The sequence below is a fragment of the Montipora capricornis genome, chromosome 3 (genome assembly GCF_036669925.1).
Source record: "Montipora capricornis isolate CH-2021 chromosome 3, ASM3666992v2, whole genome shotgun sequence".
NCBI classification, from domain to species: Eukaryota; Metazoa; Cnidaria; class Anthozoa; order Scleractinia; family Acroporidae; genus Montipora; species Montipora capricornis.
In genome coordinates this window covers 26,112,341-26,120,461 of record NC_090885.1, presented here as the reverse complement: position 1 = coordinate 26,120,461, position 8,121 = coordinate 26,112,341, and the positions used below count along the sequence as shown (strand labels likewise).

General features: G+C 38.8%; 1 protein-coding gene and 1 long non-coding RNA gene across 2 annotated transcripts in view; one reads left to right on the top strand and one right to left on the bottom strand.

The window, feature by feature from the left end:
• Window positions 1–1,666: 1,666 nt before the first annotated feature.
• Window positions 1,667–8,121, top strand: part of LOC138042679 (major facilitator superfamily domain-containing protein 6-like) — a 13,070-nt gene continuing 6,615 nt past the window's right edge. The window contains exon 1 of the mRNA XM_068888636.1: window positions 1,667–3,852. Within this exon, the coding sequence (XP_068744737.1) occupies window positions 2,316–3,852 (1,537 nt within the window). The 5' untranslated portion in view covers window positions 1,667–2,315. The remainder of the gene's footprint in view (window positions 3,853–8,121) is intronic.
• Window positions 8,065–8,121, bottom strand: part of LOC138042681 (uncharacterized) — a 3,489-nt gene continuing 3,432 nt past the window's right edge. Inside the window, exon 3 of the long non-coding RNA XR_011131066.1 lies at window positions 8,065–8,121. This exon is cut by the window's right edge and continues 1,479 nt beyond it. This is a non-coding gene — a long non-coding RNA (uncharacterized lncRNA).

Below are 8,121 nucleotides of genomic sequence, written 5' to 3'. Positions count from 1 at the left end.
TGGTTTTAATATAATCACGACAACTCAATGCCTAAAATACAATTTGGACAATTTTTCTCATATCTTATTTGTGCGGAGTTTCTTTCGACAAGATCATACTTTTCGGTTTGGTTGTTTTAATTAAATTTCTCATTTCACTTTCGCTGCGCGGAGTATTTCACACCTTGACGGGGGCTGAAAACCATTAGGAACTAGTCGTATGAACAGCTGGAGAACTTGCCTGACATAAGAAGTTTCATGTCTCAGTGATGAAACGTGACTATAAGAAATATTTGGCCCCTGAAATCGTGTCATGAACTAAAAAACTGACGTGTCATTCTAATAGTGACCACAATGTTAAGGATTATTTAAATATCAACCAACCCACTGTCAATTTGTCTACAAAGCGTAGGCTAAATGAATATTTTGAAATGATTCCTTTGTCTGGCCATCACTGGTGTTTATAAATGCAGTTTATGGTTCCTTTTTTGGGTGTCATTGCATGATAAATTTAGCAGCAACGCGGCGGCAAGGTGATTTTGACTAAAAACCATTGGAAACCACAGGAACTTTTTTGATCGATTCTTATTTTAAGCTCTGAATTCGCTACAAACAATATGTTTTCGTATTGATGACTGCCTTGATTATTTCTCTTTTTCATTTACAAAGTCTTTCGTTATTCATATGCAAAATTATACTTACTTTCTTTGTGTACAACTCAAACTGAGACTAAATTTCATATTCCTTTCTTTTCTCCAAAACTCGTACATTAATTATATTAGTGTAAAGGACAGTCTTTCCGTTCATTCATGGAGAAAATTAGGTTTACCGGTAAATTTCTTCGTGGGATGTCAGTGGAAAGAATGCCATTAAACAATTGTTTTATTCAACATGTTTTAGATTTCGTGTTGCATGAATAGCAAAAACTGTCGACGGTTTTTTGCTGGGTTTCAAAAATCTGGTATAGTTCACTTTAAACTTGTGTCTCGCTTGGAGCTATAAACAGAAGCCGGCAATCCTTCCTTTACACAGTTTAAGGACAGGAGTTGACAAGCGATAAAAATAACAAAACCTCAATAAAACAATTTGTGCAACTGATTAAAGAACTGGAGCCAGGTTTATTTTAAAAGATGGAGTTAAAGTAAATTCCCCTTTTTCTCCTTGTCGATGGTTTTGAACCATGTTCCGTTACCTAGCTACTGTTTGAAGAGATCAGATTGAAGGCGTTTTCATATCATTCGCCGCAACAAGTTACCGCAAAGAAAACCGTGCACCTCTTAAAACAGTGCGACAATTTCCAAAGAAAGCCTGAGTTTTTAATAATAAAACATTAGCTGGTGCGGCAAGTTACTTTATAGATTTGAAATTCTGTTTCCAGCTGCAAAAACAACTGAGTGGGGCTATTGAAGTTAACTTGTATTAAAATTGCATAGGTTAGCTTTTGATAGTACAAAATCTAAAATTTGGACATTTTTTTATGTTATCCGCATCACAGCGTGCACTGAATTCATCCGTTCAATGTTAGTGACTTCCTATGGTATCAATTTGGTGCATTGCAAAGAGAAATTTAAATAACGTTAGAAATTTATTCAGTGTAGTTCAAATATTGCTAGTTAAATCAAATATTACCGATTTACATAAAGTGTGGTGACTTCTTTCGTTTTGCCGGTTACCCTTCGAGTTTCAAATTTCTCATCGCTTACTCGCACGAGGAGACAAAAAATTGACACATTAATTGAATTTTATTTCCTATCCAACTTGAGAATGTAAAACAACAAAAATATTTATGCATTCAAATACATAAATTGTTGATTCAAGATCTATTGAGACGTGTATATTTTCCCGCGAAAGGCGATGTCAATGCAAACCGCAAAGAATTCTTAAGCGATTATTTGATGAGGCCTTTAAATTGAGGATTTTGTTGTCACTCTCGCTTATATTGACAACGTAACATACGCAGCATTGTGCTCGAGGGAGGACTGAAATTGTTAACGTAAATCGAATTTGGCAGCCAATAAACAGTTAGTCTCAGCTGTTTACATTGGGAGGAAGGTGGTTTAAAGTGCTTCAAATTTTGTTATTTTCACGCCGATCCACTCTGGTGTTACTTCTCATCCGACTCAGTACAATTCGGGCGATCTCACCGGTCTTAAGGATCGTCGCTTTTGCAGTCGAAATTGAATTTCTGGAGAACATCTTTCGAGCTCCATTGTACTGAGGTGGTTCACAGTTTCACAGGAAAGCCAGCAAATTAATTTCGCCGTGCTAAGATATTTCTGAGTAGAATGTTATCAGGGATCTTCGGCCACTGATGTAGATTTACTTTGAGATTTGATATGGAACGAAAAACTGCCACATTGCCAGAAACGAGTTCGTCGAAGACATGCCAAAGGTTCGAGGAAAAATCAGTAAAAATGTCTAAAACGATTTTAGATTTAGTGGACAAGGACTTGGTAATTCCCAAACTGTCTTTCTTTTTCTTCTTCATGGCAACCGGTGCTTTTCTTCCGTACCTTGGAGTCTTCTATAAACAACTTTGGCTCACCGCTCGTGAATCTGGTATTCTGCTCGGCGTTCGTCCCTTCGTTAAGATGCTATGCTCTCCGCTCTGGGGAATGGTGACCGACGTATGCAACCGACCCAAGCTTATACTTATTATCTCCATTATAGGAACAACCATAGCCCACTTTTCCCAGAGCGTCGTTTCACCATTCGATCTTCCGTGTTATCCCGAGGCAAACGGGACGAACTTTAGCCAAGCCACTCAAATGTTCTTTCCAGGACGCAGGGCTATCGATCGTTCCACGCGTCGACACCTGACAAGGAATTCGCAAAACGTCTTTACGAGCAAAACAAGAATGATTATTTCACGCGGTGGTTCAAATGAGACCGCAGGTTCTGTAATCACAAATGAGGAGGGAAAATTTGCGGAAAGCTTCGAACGTGGCACGATTTGGGATTTCGAGAATGACGTTGGACACGGTAACTCAGCTGTCGCCGAGGGCACTCGAGTGGAGAACTCAGAAGACGAAGGGCCCAGACGTGGGGATAATCCTAGACTACCCAAAGAAGGACAATCCAAAATATTAACGAAAAACAAAAAGCGTAAAAAACAGAACATCAAGGAGGATTTCCGCGTAAAGGATAACCAAACAATCTTTATCACGTTGCTCGTCATTGTGTTTCTGGGTGAATTTATCGCAGCGCCAGCTCCAATGCTTACCGATAGCGGAACACTTGGCATCTTAAGCGGCCGCGAACACGAGTATGGTAGGCAGCGTCTATTTGGATCGATAGGTTGGGGAATAGGATCATTGATATCTGGAGCAGTGGTCACAGCTTTCAACTCTTGTCCGTTTGAGGACAGCATCAACTACGTCTCAATTTTTTACGTATTTGCAGTTGCGATGATTATGGACTTCTTCGTAGCGTTCTTTTTCAAATTCCCAACCTCTGATCCGAAACACGAAGTTTCAGCCGAAAACGAATTCTGGAAAGGTCTGAAGATCTTCTGCAACCTGAAGAATGGTACATTTATTTTCACTCTGCTATTCTTAGGATTTTCCCACAGTCTTCAGCTTTCGTTCCTGTTCTGGTTCCTTCAAGACATTGGTGGAACTCCAATCCTCTTCACCCTTATAGTTGCCGTTAATTGCCTTTCCGAGGTTCTCATGTTTTTCATGGCGACTTACTTTGTTCAGAAGATTGGTCACGATGCTGTGCTGTACACTGGCTTGGCATGCTATGGTTTGCGATTCTTGCTCTATTCTTACCTTCGAGAACCTTGGTGGGTGTTACCTTTGGAAGCCCTGCAAGGATTCACATACGGTGGTGTGTGGACTGCGAGTGTGGCGTACGTTGGACCACAACCAGGTAAAGTACTTTTAAAACTACAGGAATAGCCAGGAAGTCTCAATTCAAGACATCCAAAATATTAAAAAAATAAATAAATAAAAAGGAAAAACGCAATCGTACCGTTCGCACTCGAAAGTCGAGTTTGAAAAAAGTCGACTTTAAAAAAAGTCATTTTTACCCATATTCTCTCATAAAACTAAAATATTTAGATGCAGGCTGCTTCGTTAGTACACCTTTTTGGTGCAACATTTGCCAGAATGAGCAAAGATATCTTGAGTAGTAGTTGCCTGAGAAACAGGGAGGAGTAAGCCGTCATAAGTAAGATTTATCGCATCCTCGGAATATTAGAGCCACCTTTATCTCATTCTTGTGCCCACATCCCTCGCAACCCCTGTCCGGCCCTAGCGCTTAACTTGCAGAAATGGATTCTCTTTATGCTTCATGCTCCATACAGTCTTACTGATATTGTTGGCAAGGCATTGCTCTGGGCGAGCTCCGTTTGCTGGGACAGTAATAATACCACATTTGTTTGGGATATTTTGGCCAAGCCCTGATGGGCTAGGCCGTTTATTAAAAATCAGCATGGTAACCTAGGAAATACCCAAATATAGAAGACATGATCCCAGCAAAAGTGAGGGGACACACGACATCCACAAGAAAGTAAAAATAGGGAGGGTCGGGAGGGAAAATTATTTGATTTGACTCTGTTGAATCAGCTTCCGCCTGGCTTGCACAAATGGTGAATGCCGGATCTCCAGAAAATCCCGGATGACAGAAATGCCCAAACTACAACATGGAAAATAACTAACTAAGCATGTCGCACTCAGCATAAATCCATAATTTTCCTCTGGGCAATAAATTTTCTCTCTGATCTTTATATTAAAACCGATTCCTTGCATTACTTTTCAGTCATTCTAGCTATTTATATCAGTCTATTAATTATTACTTTTCTACCTCCACTGACTAAGACACTAATACGTTAGAGAAATTAATTAAAGAGACTTTAAAAACGCATTTTCTTGCTGGCTTCTTCATGAATTTTTACAGGTTTGTAGTTTCGTAGCTTTTAAAAAGTTCCACATATATATTGTATCTTATTAAATTTATTTATTTTTATATTAAAGCACATTTGATATTATGTTTATTATTATACGGAAAGTGCACTTTGTAAACTTGTGTGAAAAGCGCCTCAGAAATTTGAGAAGTCTTTTCAACTTGAAAATACCGCACGTTTTGAGTCAAACGTATCATATTTTAACAGTTTCATTTTAAAAGTAACCGTTGTTAATTTTCTTAGTGCTCGTATTTCGATATTTAATTTCATTTACGTGTTTGTGGATATGTATTGCCTCAGAGTTAACGCCGAAATAGTGGCACATTCATATTCTTTAACAGCATCGTTAATATTTTAGAACTCACAAGATTTCATTTACTTCGTTTCCATTAAACAATAACGACAAAGAGGAGGGTGGGAGAAATATCATCGTGTGATCCCCGCCTTAAATCTTATCTGGCCATTTAGATGTTGACCTGCTGCTGGTGGCAGCTTAGTGAAGCCACAGTGAACGAAAACTATTTCATTATACTCACACTGCAGTATATCCTGATTTCGTTTGTCTTGCGTTATGGCAAATTTCGCGTAAAGATTTCCTTTAAAAGGTGTATGAATAATGTATGTTTTTCAGGGTGATTTCATCAGCCGCCTGAAAGCAAAGAACAAACTTTGACCATAGAATATTCATATCAAAGCCGCAAACGTTACAATTGGAATGCTGCAAACAGAATGTTAAAGGGAAAGCCAAAAATTGATTATTTTTTTCCCTTGAAGCTTAGAATATGAATGTCGATGTTTCAAACCTTTTTCTTTACTAATCAACTTTTGGCCTCAAAAAATGTTTGAACTACAACATTGCGGCTCAGAAAGTGCATGTCAGCGGTCATTTAATCAGAATATGACGTCAGTGAATGTGAACTATAACTCATCAGAATCTTTTATATTTCTGGGATATCGACGGAATCTTCGGAGGTGAACTTGTACCTGATACGCTTCGTAGTAAAGTTATTTCTATCTTACGGTTGATAACAGACGCGTATTATGTCCATATTTTAAGTAGAGCACTATCAGAGCCAAAGGGCCTGGCCTCAAACGTGTTTACTTTTTACGTTTGGAGGGACATTCTCATCAAATTCATTTTCCCGGTCTTCATATGCGAATAAGGTGTTGCATAAAATTATTCGAAGCCGTAATACGATTTTGTTCTCCTTGTTAACCTGATTCGGGAGCACTGTCATCTTCAAATGTTATACTGGTTATTTGGCAATGGACGGAGGGCTAACTGGAAAGGAAACGAAGACGTTTTCTCTCAGACGATGCAAATCAGATGGCGTAAGGCGTTAAAACTATTAAGACGAGATTTTTTTGAACATCGAGCAATAAAGCGCGCCAGCGGCCAAAAATCCCATAAGAACTTGCGCGCATCTTACTTACAGATCAGGACTTGTACCGTCGGCCATATTGTGTCGCGGTGGAAGAGCACATAGAAGTTGTGTTGAGTGCAAGCGATTAGCGAACCATTTTACACAGGTATTTCATTCAGCCACTTCGGAAAGATCTGTAAAGCTTTGAAAAACGTTTTGAAGCGGTGAATTTATCGTATTTAGTTTAACCTTCTTGCAAGGTTATAACCAGTACACAAATTGTTCGAAAAGATCTTTCTGCCGTAACTTTTCGAGTTCTCCGACTCTGCTAATAAGAGATCCAGTCTAGAATTAGTGTGTCAAGACTTGCTTTTGGACTATCTTGAGACTGCAAACCTAGGATGAATTCTTATTATACTTCTATTAAAATAGTGTGAACAGTTCTTTTGTCATTGCCTTGTCTGTGACCGGTGATCTGATATTCGAGTTAGAGGTAGTCAAGTTGATGTGGAAGCAGCTTCTGTCACTTGCGTTACGGTTCAGTGAGGTTTCCTACAGATCGTTTACGGACTGCTGTTGTCGTTACAGCTCGGTGTACTCTATCGCTAGACCTTGCAAAAGGTAATTTTGTCCTTTTTTTTTTTTGGAAAGGTATTGAGTATTCGTGGATAGGTTCCTTTAGAGTTGATTTTCAGCTTATCTCCCGCACACTTCTTTCGTAAAAAGATTCGTGAGACCCCCAGTGTTTAAGTGTTTCGTTTTCAGTTCCCCCTTTAAAATTACACATCAAGATTGTTTTCAGCTTAGCTTCAATTGTCAACTTTCAATTTCGATTGTTGAGTTGAATTTATCATAAAATTAGCCACAAATGTTTCATTTTCCAATTCACTAGAGTTAAGTCTAGCTTATATCAAAGTTAAAAAAAAAAGAGTTATTGAAGGTTTGATCTTTGTGAAGAATTGAAAAAAAAAAAAAAAAGAAGAAAGAAACTAGTCCCAGCTGAGCCACAGAGATTGTAAACAATGTCTTCATCAGTACTTACTTACAGTATATGTAAAAAACCTACAAGGAAGAATCTCATCCCATAAATGATGTTAAAGGAAAAATGTCAAGCCTGTAGGAATGTCACTATCCGCCTCTGATGTTCAGTGTCCAAATGCACAACTCCCCTGTACAAGCTAAAACATTTAAAGTCACTACCAAAGTCCACTTATGTCCAGGTTTGACCCTAATTAGATACACGCCCAATTTTGACATCCAACACAAAGTGTCCCTTTAAGTCTAAGCATTTGCTACCTATTTTCGACAATAAGGTAAGGGTAAAGGTCAGCATTATTTTTAGCTTTGGGTAAATGCAGCAGCTAATCTTCACTTAAAGAGTAGCATTTGGGGGACACTTTGTGACATAAATTGTCTGTATTCTGAGACACAAGTGATGTTGAAGTTGGCGAGAAGAGCAAGGGGACACTTCGTGACACTTATTGAAATCCGCGTGCATCTAATTAGGGTCCAACCTGGACATATCTCCAAAGTCAGTAGATGATTTGTTCCCTGAAGCTAAGAAAACTTTTTTGGAAAAAAAGTTTGGCTGTGTGGCCCTCATAAGCAGTTTAAGGTGCTGTGGTGCATGTTATGTAAGGTTGCACAGGCTGTCACCCAGTGTAAATAAAAGTGCTCCACAGCCCCTGTCTGCAAACAATTCTATTCAAAATCAAGTTGGTTTTGCCCCAGTGTCATATGAACTGACGTCAAAGCGAACTCAGCGGAGGATTTGAAACAAACTTTAAAACTGCACAAGGTAAAAAGTGGCTGAACTTAAAACGAAAGTTGAAAACATAGGTGCCTCAAATGAACAGATCTGCCAGGAAA